This window comes from Furipterus horrens, unplaced genomic scaffold (genome assembly GCF_987537825.1).
Source record: "Furipterus horrens unplaced genomic scaffold, mFurHor1.1.pri manual_scaffold_2, whole genome shotgun sequence".
NCBI lineage: Eukaryota > Metazoa > Chordata > Mammalia > Chiroptera > Furipteridae > Furipterus > Furipterus horrens.
In genome coordinates, this window is record NW_028327172.1 from 10,866,071 (window position 1) to 10,878,393 (window position 12,323).

General features: G+C 36.8%; 2 protein-coding genes across 2 annotated transcripts; both read right to left on the reverse strand.

Moving 5' to 3' along the window:
• Positions 1-3,878: 3,878 nt before the first annotated feature.
• OR5D14 (olfactory receptor family 5 subfamily D member 14) lies at positions 3,879-4,817 on the reverse strand. The gene has a single exon (XM_090267559.1). The coding sequence runs from the start codon at positions 4,815-4,817 to the stop codon at positions 3,879-3,881; it is 939 nt and encodes a 312-aa protein (XP_090123685.1).
• Positions 4,818-7,562: 2,745 nt separating this feature from the next.
• Positions 7,563-8,606, reverse strand: LOC150017844 (olfactory receptor 5D3-like). The gene has a single exon (XM_090267255.1). It carries the CDS (start codon positions 8,604-8,606, stop codon positions 7,563-7,565), a length of 1,044 nt encoding a protein of 347 aa, XP_090123381.1.
• Positions 8,607-12,323: the final 3,717 nt, after the last annotated feature.

Here is a 12,323-nt window from a genome sequence, read left to right on the forward strand (position 1 = left end):
CAAGATGGAGGCTTAGACGGACACGCTAGGTCTCCCTCTACAACTAGAGAGGAATACAACTACTTCAAAACAAAGGATAACTAGAAATTCCAGAAAATAAAACTACACGGAAGCCCAACATATGAAGTTATAAACCAGCGGTGCCATTTGGGCAGGTAAGAGTTAAAGAGGGCAGTGCTGTTTGCGGTCGCACCCGGCGGCGGGCGGCGAGGAATCCCCGCTGCGGTCAAGCCCCTGGCGGTGCGCGACTCCGGCGCTGGGGAGAGCGGCCGCCGCAAGTGAGGCCCAGGGGGGCGGGAGGACGGATCCCGGTCTCCTGGCTGAATAACTGTGTGAATCCATCTTGGACCCCCGCCCCCAAGGAAAGCACCACAGGGCTGAGAAATAGGTCGCGGACAGGCAGGCGCCGGTCGCTGACTTGTGACGCGTACACAGGCACTGCCCCCGACAGCCGGCCCAAGAAAACAAAACGCATCTGTCAAAATGAGGCAGACAACTATAGAAATCCCGGTGACACAACTCACCAGGCAACAGATGGAGAACCTGACAGATGAACAGATAAGAAACCTGTCAGAGGCTCAGTTCTGGGCCATTGTTAACAGGTGGCTTACAGAATTCACAAAAGAGCGGGAAAAAGATAAGAAAGAAGCGAAAAACTTTCATAACGAAAGGAACAAAACCGCATACGAGACAGATGGTGAGGAAAAAAAATCCAGAGTTCATTTCAACAAACTGGAATATGGAGAAGGAACAAGCAGTCAACCAGTGCAGAGAGAGGAAATGGGAAGCAACAATGAGAGGATCAGAAACCTCTGGGACAGCTATAAAAGGCCCAACATAAGAATCATTGGTTTGCCAGAGAGCGAGGAAGATGAACTAGAACTTGAAAAATTGAGTGAAAATATAATAAAGGAGAACTTCCCAGACTTGGGGAAGGGAATAGACTTGCAGGTCCAGGAAGCAAGGAGAGTTCCCAAGAGACTGGACCCAGGGAGAACCACTCCAAGACACATTATAATCAAAATGTCAAAAATTAAAGATAAAGAGAGAATCTTAAAAGCAGCAAGAGAGAAGAAAATAATTATGTACAAAGGGGTCCCAATTAGACTATCAGCTGACTTCTCAAGGGAAACCCTACAGGCAAGAAGGGATTGGCAAGAAATATTCAAAGTAATGAAAATCCAAAACCTACAACCACGAATACTCTATCCAGCGAAATTGTCATTCAGAATAGAAGGACAGAGAAAGTGTTTCCAGGACAAAATAAAACTGAAAGAGTTCATTAGATCCAAACCACTGTTATATGAGATGTTAAAGGGACTGGTTTAAAAAACAGAAGCTAGGGAGATGAAACAAAGGCAAACTAAACAGGCAACGAGAGTGGAAAAGGAACTGTGGGTATGGGAAGCATATTGGGGGGAGGTCAACAGGGAGGGGGAGTGGGGAGAGGGAGGGAGATGATATAGGAATTGGGGATCATGGTAGGAGGGAATGGAATAGACGGAGAGAGGTTGGGAGGAACTGTATGCACAACTAATGGACATAATCTAAAAGGGGGGGACAACTGGAGGGAGGGGGGCCACCGGGTGGAGGGGAGCAGAGGGAAGGGAAATTGGCACAAATGTAATAATTTAATCAATAAAACACATTAAATCTGAAAAAAAAAAACAATCTTGTTGGAGTGTATTGTGACAGCTGTCATATCAATGTACATTTTTTAAAAACTTACCAAATTGGTGAATTTTTGGACAGCCATTTTAATATTGAAGATGGAGGAAAATATAATTTTCAGCATATTATGCTTTTTATTTCAAGAAAGGTAAAAATACAACTGAAATGCAAAAAAAGATTTGTGCAGTGTATGGAGAAGGTGCTGTGACTGAGCATATCAAAAGTGGTTTGTGAAGTTTCGTGCTGGAGATTTCTCTCTGGACATGCACTAGTCAGGTAAACCAGCTGAAGTTGCTAGCAGCAAATCAAGACATTAACTGAGAACAATCAACATTATACCAGCAGGAGATAGGCGACATACTCAAAATATCCAAATCAATAAAGTTACTGGTGAAAATGAAAAAAAAAAAAATTTTTTTTTCTACTTTTTTATTTTTATTCATTTATTAATAAATTCTGGAGGGTATCACATAGCAATATACAGAAGCTTTCTTCCCATCTTCACAGCTGTATATTTCTTTACTGTGACTAATAGTTCATTGAATCACCTTGCTATTGGATTTTATTCAGTCTGTCTTTATTATAAACAATGCTTGTGAATGTTATTTATATTTTGATACTCTATCTTTGGAGCAGATTTCTAGAACTGTGAGTGCTTTGAAAGAGGGTAAATTTATATGTAATGTTACTAGTACTTCAAATCACATGTAATATGTTACCTTCCTGCCTCAATGTATAAAAAATATGTTTCCCTGAAGATTAATTTACAGGACATGTGATTAAACTTTTGGATTTATTGCATTTGCGTAGGTGAGAAATGATAGCTAAAGGCAGTTTTCATTTGTATGTTTATTATTATGAGTCAAGTTGAATAACTATTCATATGTTTAAGGGATTGTTTGTATTCTTTTTTATAAACTAATTATATCTTATACCTATTTCTCTATAAAATTGTCATTTTCTCCTTTACTATGTGTGATATGAGCAGTGCTTTTTATTTGTCATTTTAATTTCTTCTGTTGTTTTTCCAAAAAGCTTTGTATAGTCATATAATCTAAAATTAAAACCTGATTTTAGGAATCTCTTCTGGCATGTGAAATAAAAGAGATTTAAGTTTATCTTTTTCTCACATGGCCATGTATTTGTTCCAATATGACACTGTTATATAATAGTGTCTATAATTCATTTTAAATTCTATAGGGATAGACTTCTTACTATAATTTGCTTTGATTTTTAAGGTGTTTGTTACTGGATATTTGTGCTTGTTAGTCACTCATAAAAACATTAGAACAGCAATTTTGAAATGATTCCTCAACATTCCCAGATAAAATGTATATTACTTTCACCCTGATCCTAATATATATGAACTAGACTAGATAATGCTTATAGAAATTTCCAGACCTGCTAAGACTTGGCATGCAGCCTTTTGAGAAATCATATCCAAGCCTAATCTAGGAATATTGAAGTGACTCCAGTGATTGTCATTTCTAAATGACAAAATTAACTTCTGTGACATCTCACACTAATAGCTTCAGAGGTATTATAGTGAAAAGGAATCTAGATTTGGAGTCAACAGTAAGTTCCTGTCTTAAATCAATTAGTTCAGTCATTTTAGATCATTTCATGGACTTCTGCATTATCATATACACAACAAGTATAAGCATCCTTAGCCAATGTCCTTCTCAACATAAGCTGACTGTCCATTCATGGAATTCACAGACCCCAAAGAAGGAAGGTGTCAGCAAAGACTTATTCCTCCTTTTATCACACAGCATATCCATCTGTATCTCCCAACAAAAGACACAATGCTTCAGTGACACACAGCATAAATACATTTAAAGGCAAGGCATCCATGGTCGCATTCAGTAACAAAATAGAAAGGTCTTTACTAAGGTGAGTAAAGATCATCCTCACAGTAATTTTGTTCCCCACATGAACCACCTGCTGTGTTTTGTAGTATTTTTATGTGTTTTTTTTTTTTTACAGAATTTGAATAAATAAATGCTTTACAGCTCAAAAAATTGTGCACTTTATCGCAGAATTAACTTCTTTGGCATTTTCAAGGGATTTGAGCTAACCAAGTCACAATATGCTAACATCACAGCCATCCCTAAAAATCTCATGCAAATATACGCCATAGATTTTAGAAGTATTTTAAGCTCTGCTCCTGTTGTTCTTTGGGATTGAAAATATCCTTGGAGGTTGGTTCAGTGAGATGGGACTTTTGTGTCTATGAATTTCCAGAAGACATCCTTCACGTCTTTATTCCTCAGGCTGTAGATCAGAGGGTTCAGCATGGGGTTGACCACTGTGTAAAAGACAGAGGCCACTTTGACGGTTTGCCGAGAGTTTTTGGAGTTGGGCACACAGTAGAGGAAAAGGATGGTCCCATGGAAGATGGTGATGGCTGTCAGGTGGGAGGCACAGGTGGAAAAGACTTTGCGGCGACCACTGGCAGAACGGATGTTTAGTACAGTCACAAAAATAAAAACATATGAAGGGAGAATGATCAGTAATGTGCTCACCTCATTGAAGGTGGCAAAACCAAAGAGCAGCAGGTGGGGAATATGTATATCGGAGCTCGAGACAGCAATGAGAGCAGTATATTCACAGAAAAAGTGGTTAATCACATTATATCCAAAAAAGTTTAGCTGGAGAGCATAGCAAAGGAGTACCAAGGGGCCAAACATACCCCAGAGATATGACCCAGCCACCAGCAGGCCACAGAGCCTCGGCGACATGGCCACTGTGTAGAGCAGAGGATTGCAGATGGCCACAAAGCGGTCATAGGCCATCACCGCCAGCAAGAAGGACTCGGTCACCACCGCTGTGCAGGACAGGAAGTACTGCAACATGCAGCTAGCGTAGAAGATGCTTTTATCAGCCACAACCAAGTTCTCTAGCAGCTTGGGAGTAACGATGGAAGAGTAACAAAAATCAACAAAAGCAAGGTGACTAAGGAAGAAGTACATGGGGGTGTGAAGCCTGGGGTTAATCTTGATGATTACAATCATTCCCAGATTGCCTACCACAGTGATAACGTACATGATCAGAAACACGAGGAAGAGAGGGATCTGAAGTTCTGGGTAATCTGTGAAACCCAAGAGGATAAACATTGCCTCCACACTCATATTTCTTGCCACCATCACTGTAATATATTCAAAGGGAGGGATGGGGAAAGAGAGTTGTTTCTGTCAAAGAAGTTTATGGTGATAAGCAACAAACATGTCATGAATTTCTATGGTAGACCAAACAAAAGGAGAAGAAGAGTTTGGGTCCTAGTTTCTTCCATCCAGAATATGTCTCATTCAGATCGCTGCCATGGATTGTAACAAACCAACGAAGCTGAGCCTCTAAAACATCTTTGCATTTCCATCGCAACTTGTGTTTCCATAAAAAATATTTATCATATTATAGTGTGTATATTCACACTAGCTAGTAGAATAATATGCACATAACTGATATGTTTGCATATATATATGCATAATGGGTCTGTGAAAAAATGTAAAATATTTGCCTCAAAAAAGAGCATATATTACTACTATATTTTGCCTGTATATATAAATCAATTAAAATCTTTAGGGTCTCCAGATTTATCATGCGGAGTTCTCTCAGAACGAAGTAACACCCTTGCTTGTTAAAGTTTATATACCAGTATAAGGTGCATATAAAGAGGATATGAATGAGTATCTTTTTCCAGATGGAAAGTTTATTCTGTTCGTTGTGAAACGGTTGTCAATGGACTTGAAGCCAAATATTTCCATGAGCGTTAACTTTCTCTTTAATATAATTGGACTCAGAATTGGATAACATTTACAGTGATCTAATTTCAAAAGAAAAATAAAGGAAAAGCCTAGTTATCACATTTAGAAAATATGTTCGGTTTCATAAAAACCTAAATAAGCTTACCTGCTACGGAGAAACAGTTCACCACCACCCTGTTTCTTGTAAGCTGAGTGCAATGGGGGCCCCAAGGTTCTTACATCTAACTCTGTAGCCCTGGGGACTCAAACTCTGGAGACTCATTAACAATTTATTTCTCACAAACATCAAAATGGATAATTAAGGCAAATGCATTTTAATGACTTAAATTTCTTCAAAATGACATAGAAAAATTACAACTTGCAATGGACTACCAGCCTTTGTTGGTGCACAACCTAAGTGCCCTCTGGAATTAATGAAACTAATGTCTCCTCTACACCAAAACTCAGTGGGCCCCTTTTGATTTGGTTGCCAGCACACACCAATTTTAGGTAAGATACTCCAACCTCTTTACAAAGTTACTCAAAATATTGTCCATTTTTTTGTGGGGTCCTCAAACAAGAGAAAATTCCAACAAGCCCAGTCCAGTCTGCCATGCCAGCTGCTGTGTTATTTGGGACAAGCAACCCTGCATATATGATTGTCTTGGAAGTGTATTCACAGATGAGGATTGTTCAGAACTTTGGATGAGTCCCTCTAGGAAATTACAGATTAGACCACCAGATTTTAAAAGAAAGCACTAACTTCTTCTGCAGATAACTCTTCGCCTTTTGAGAAACAGCTTCCGACTTTTTAATGGACCTTAAACGAGACTGAATGAGTGACCATATACTACCATGTTACTATGCAACCTCCACTTCCTGAGCTGGGTGCTGTCTGTCCCACCAACCCATAACAGTAGGCATGCACAGCTGTCAACAGCACTCCTGTTTCTGAAGACACAAATAAATTGAATGAGTAAGTGGGTCAGGTGCCCATGGGTCATGCTCTTGTTGTATGGCTTTGTCCTTCAAAATTTGGAATTTTTGGCCACATGAGGCTTTTTTTATGACAACCTGAATATGGAAAAAAGCATTGGGCCTTATTTTCAGATTATTCAGCATGATATGCTGTCACTACACATTAAGTGGACAGTTGTCACACTACAGTTCTGCCCTGGGGTGTCTCTTGAAAGACAGTGGTGAAGAAAAACTCATCTAGGGTTCAGAAATTCAAATAGTGTGCCTGGAACATTGGAATAGCCTTTCAAATCTCTTTAGCATGATGGAGTAATGGCTAGTCTAATTCTGATGCCAAGAATTAACAAACACAGTAACACGGTACAATAACATAAAATTACAGAAGCATTTCACTTACAAACTTAGAGCTTAAAATTCCAAATAAAACATTGCCACACTAATCTAATCAACTAATGAAAAGTTCTATAACATGACATTTAAGTTACTTTCCTCACAAAAAAATTGGTTTGATATTAGAGAATCTAAAAAATTTAAGTTGTCACATTAAAATGTTAAAGAGTAAAATGAAAAAGGGGTAGCTTAATTTAACACTTACCAAAAAAAAAAAATCAAGAAGATAACTTTTCTAAGCTTGGGATAAAGCAATCTATAAAGATGTACAGGAAACAACATTTCAAATATAAAATATTCAATTTTTTGTGATATCAGGAAGTCAAGGATGCCCATTTTTACTGTTTATTCAACACTACAGTGAGGTTCCTACCACTGAAGTTAACCAAAGCAAAAAGAAAAATTAAAAGAAATAATATTGGAAACAAAAAAATCATAATATATTTAATCAGAGATCATGCAATATGCATGTTGACATCCAAAATAATCTATAAATTATAAAATTATTACATTTTAGGCTATGACTCCAAATCACCTCAAAAATCTTACACTTCACATGCCTTAAACTGAACTGGAATTTGACCTGGGCAATCACTTGGTCATAAATATTATCAAAAACTTTATATTCCAATTTTGAATCTATAATTTTTTAATTATTTTACTAAACATTAGAGTGAACAAATATTGAACTATCAATTGCAAGGTTACCACAGATTCATGTATTGATTTGCTAGCGAATAGCTCCTACCAATACTCTCAAAAAGAAACAATACTCTAGCTTTATATTTTATCACAGAACAATTTAGTATTGATTAATTTCTTGATCGTCTCCTTCACATCTTTGTTCCTGAGGCTGTAGATCAGTGGGTTCAGCATGGGGATGACCACTGTGTAAAAGACAGAGGCCACCTTGACCATGAGCCACGAGCTTTTGGAGTTAGGAACACAGTAGAGAAAAAGAATGGTCCCATGGAAGATAGTAATGGCAGACAAGTGGGAGGCACACGTGGAGAAGGCTTTGTGGCGCCCCCCAGTTGAAGGCATCTTCATGACAGTGATAAAAATAAAAACATAGGAAGTAAGAATGATCACCAGGCTGCTTATTTCATTGAATGTGGCAGAGCCTAATATGGCCTTCTGGCTAATGTAAAGGTCAGAACAAGACACAGAGGCAATGGCAGCATACTCACAGACAAAATTATTTATGATATTGTTTCCTCTGAAGGATAATTCCAATAGAATATAGGTAAGGGTCAGGGAACAAGCAATACCCCAAGAGTAAGATGCACCCACCAACAGGGAACAAAGTTTCGGAGACATGACTACCGTATAGAGAAGAGGGTTACACACTGCCACAAATCGGTCATAGGCCATCACTGCCAACATGAAAGTTTCTGTCACCACAAATATGCAGGCCAAGAAGAACTGCATGATGCATCCTGTGAAGGAGATGGTCCTGTCTTCCACAACCAAGTTTTCTAATAGTTTGGGTGTAACTACCGTAGAGTAACAGAAGTCAACAAAGGACAAGTGGCTGAGAAAAAAGTACATGGGGGTGTGGAGTTTGGGGTTGATCTTAATGGTCATGATCATACCCAGGTTCCCCAGCACAGTGACTGTGTAGATGGTAAAGAACAATAGGAACAGAGGCACCTGGAGTTCTGGATACTCTGAGAAACCCAAGAGGATGAAGGTGATTTCATCACTCTGATTTTCTTGGTTCCTGTGGACAAAAGAGGAAACTCTCTTCAGAGAAATGAGAAGCAAAATTTGGATAAGGCAGGTTAAAAGGAGCAAATGTTGAAAGACATAATGGGCATACATAGTGTTGTGGAAAGCACTAGCTTTAATTTATTTGTTATGATATTTCAAAAGCTGGAATTTACTAATACCAATATTCTAGAGTAAATTTAAAATTTGTGTAGATAGAATAATAAAAGAAGGAAAAACAAAAATAGAGTTGGTTCCATTATATTCTAAATGATTAAGACTCAGTATCCTCAGAGACAGTTAACATCATGAAAAGGACCAGTCTAGGTTTTTGCAAATACAAATTTAGTAGAAATGCTTGTCTTGGAGGAAATACATATCATAAGTTTCAATCATCTCTTTCCTACCTAACTGGTTTAACAAAGAGAAATTAGAACTCAACAGGAAATTAATGACCCAGCAACACGGTCAAGTTACAATTTTTCATTTTATTTTCTTTTTTACTATTGTGGCTATAGCTATTTTTGAATTTCTCTTTCTAGAAACCTTCTTATAGTCGGCCACACTTTTATCTCCCCACATTTTAGATATTTCCTGAAGAAGAATAATGCAGTTGATCAGCCATACTTACCTAATTATTGAAAATTGTAAAAATCTGTTACTGTTTTTTGGTGTACTGTACTATCTGATATTTATAGGGACTTGTATAGAAACATATTTTTATCTTATTTGTATTATGCTGGAGATCTTTCTACGACATCACCATCAGATGATCTACTTAGTCTACCTCAAACTCTTTAAACATGGGACACTGTCCCTTAGGTATTACAGTGTGGTTTTTATTGGGTTAGTCATTGAGAAGTTTTGATAGTCATAAAGATAATCCTTACAATTTTGTCTTCGTTAAGTTTCATGAACTCTTCCAATAATTTTACCTCCACTTGACTCATTCATCATAACCATTGTCATACTCTTATGTCTTTATCGATAACCATAAGCCTCAGAAATACCAAATTTATTCACATCTGTAACTTAATACATATTTGTACTTATTTTTCTCATTTACTATGTTATTATTGTCTGTTTCACAATAAAACAAAATTCTCAAAACCAAAGATGGGACAATAAGATAGAGTAGGTACTCAATCACATTTACTAAAGAAATGAATATGTGATTATGTGAGTGAGTAAACTCTGGGAATATAATACACTTGTACTGGGTTAAAAGCTTACAAAAATACTAAAGAAGTTAGACTTGCCTATTAAATCGGGACCACTCTGTAAACTCACAATGCACTGAGACACATATCTGGAGTCCTACAAAACAAATCATCATAGAGAAATCCCATGGGACCTAATCTTAAGGATGTGTAGGGGGAAAAAAGGATGCACTTATTTATTTTTTAATGTCTTGGGCTGCTCCAAAATGCCTCAAGTGTCTTTTTCTACTATTATAAACAATTATCCTCAAAGCCACTTCCTGACTACTTACTAAAACATAAAATAGCACTAGGCATAAAGGGAAACTCATTCCACATAAAATTTAAAATTCTAGGTCTTGTTATGAGCTGAAGTTAAACATTTCATCATCTTCACCCAGTTGTTATGCCTTTATCCTCCACGATCATACATAGCAGTTAAAGGTTTTCTGAATATATAGCAATACCGTTCACCTCTCTCTGTACCTTTTTTTCTTCAATTGTTTCTTTAAATTCCTTTGATTTTATCCTTGTGGTTTTATCTTCCACCACATTTATTATAATTTCCTGAATGTGTTTTTCAACTTCACATAAAACTCATTGAATGCAAATTTCATAACTGATCACATTTTTGCTTACTTTTCAAAATCTGTATTTGTTCTTTATGGCTGTTTTAACAATGTCTGAGCATCCCTGGTTGAAAGGAAAATGATCAACATCAAAGATAAATATACCAAAATGTCCTTTGGTGGATGGTTGGATAAAGAAGATGTGGTGCATATACACAGTAGAATACTACTCAGACATCAGAAAAGATGAAATACTGCCATTTGAGACAAAATCGATGGGCCTTGAGAATATCACGCTAAGCAAAATAAGTCAGATAGAAAAAGTCAAGAACCATATGATTTCACTCATATGTGGGGTATAAAGCTGAAAGCAATAAAGGAACGAACAAACAAAAACAAACAAACAAATAAAAAACTCACAGACACAGACAGCAGTATGGTAATTACCTAAGGAGAAGGGGGTGGGGACAACAAAGGACAAAGGTGGTCAAATATATAATGAAGGAAAATGACTTGACTTTGGGTGGTGGGCACACAATGCAATATACAGACGATGTTTCATAGAATTGTACACTTGAAACCTATGTCATTTTATTAATCAACATTACCTCAATAAATTTAAAGAATATAAATGTAATTTCTGATATATATTCATTTCATTCTTACCTACACACATATCATTTCCAAATGTGGAGCTTTTCATGCTACCCCTTGCCTTCTGACTTGGAGCCAAAGTTCACGGGCCCCTGTTTAGGTGCACAAAGTGCCAACCATGTCCAGCCGACTGAGAGCTCCAGGTGTTGTGCACGCTCCGTCCCTCCTGTCCGGTGATGTCTCCCCAGGAGTGGCTTTCTCATCGCACGCCACCCTTTGCTCTGCACCATAATAAGCATTTTGGAAACTATGAAATTATAAAATATGGGCCTCGCCTTCAACTTTTTCCCTCTGGAGAATTATTTTGAGGAACAATATATACAATGACAAATGACATACTATAACATATCATTCTTTTTATTATTAAAATTAAAGTTTGTCTATATAAAGAGAAGGATAAGAATATTGTGGTCAACAAGAACTGAAACGTTCCTAGTGATATAAGTCAGTGAATATTCAAATACTTGCAATTGACTAAGTAAGCATCCAGGCAGTTAGACTGACATGTTTGCCTCCTGCAAAGATTACTGGTATATATTATTTTCCTTCTAAAGTGAAATAAAATAAGATTGCATCAACTCACCTGAATGCGGAACAGTTTGACTTACTCATTTACTAAAGCGTCTTTGCTAAAATGAATGGACTCCAAAAAAGTTTCCACTGAAATTTCAACTTTCAAAAGAATATATAGTAATAAACCTGTAAAAATATTAATAGGAGTATACAATATATTGCAATATTTAAGAAAAATGACTTTTTTCTCTAATCTATTATAAATAAACTTACAGATAAGAGAAAGAGAGACCAAAAAGCTGAATCCTAACACCAAACTGTGTTACACATATATGCTACCAAGACCTTAGGGACATTAGCCCTGGAGAATATCATTGAAGTATTGCCTTGGAGGCCACAGGTAGAACAATTAGGTGAAGTAATGTCTCATGTGATATTTTGGTTGTATATAATTTCTTCTAAAGATTGGAGAATAATTTCATCATTAACTTTGACCTATCAATCTTTTCAAAGCATTAAACCATGTTTAAAATATTTTGTCTTTAAATACCTGTAAAATACAGAAATGTGCAAAAGAAAAATCAGCTATTGGGCAACAATTCAAAGAAAACTACTCTTAATTCTGGTTGTATTTCTGGTTTTCCCACTCTGCATACATATATATTTATTACTGTGTATCTTGATATAAAACTTATACAATAAGTATTATATAGTTATATCACTATCCTTTTTAAATTTAACATTGTATTATAGATTTCATTTTTATGAAAACAATTGATTTTCTTACAATAGTACATTTTGTTTTACTTTTTCAAATTTGGGCATATTACTCAATGCTTACATTTATTATTAGAGAAGGAAAACTCTGACTCCAAAAAACCTCCGCTGCCTTGCGG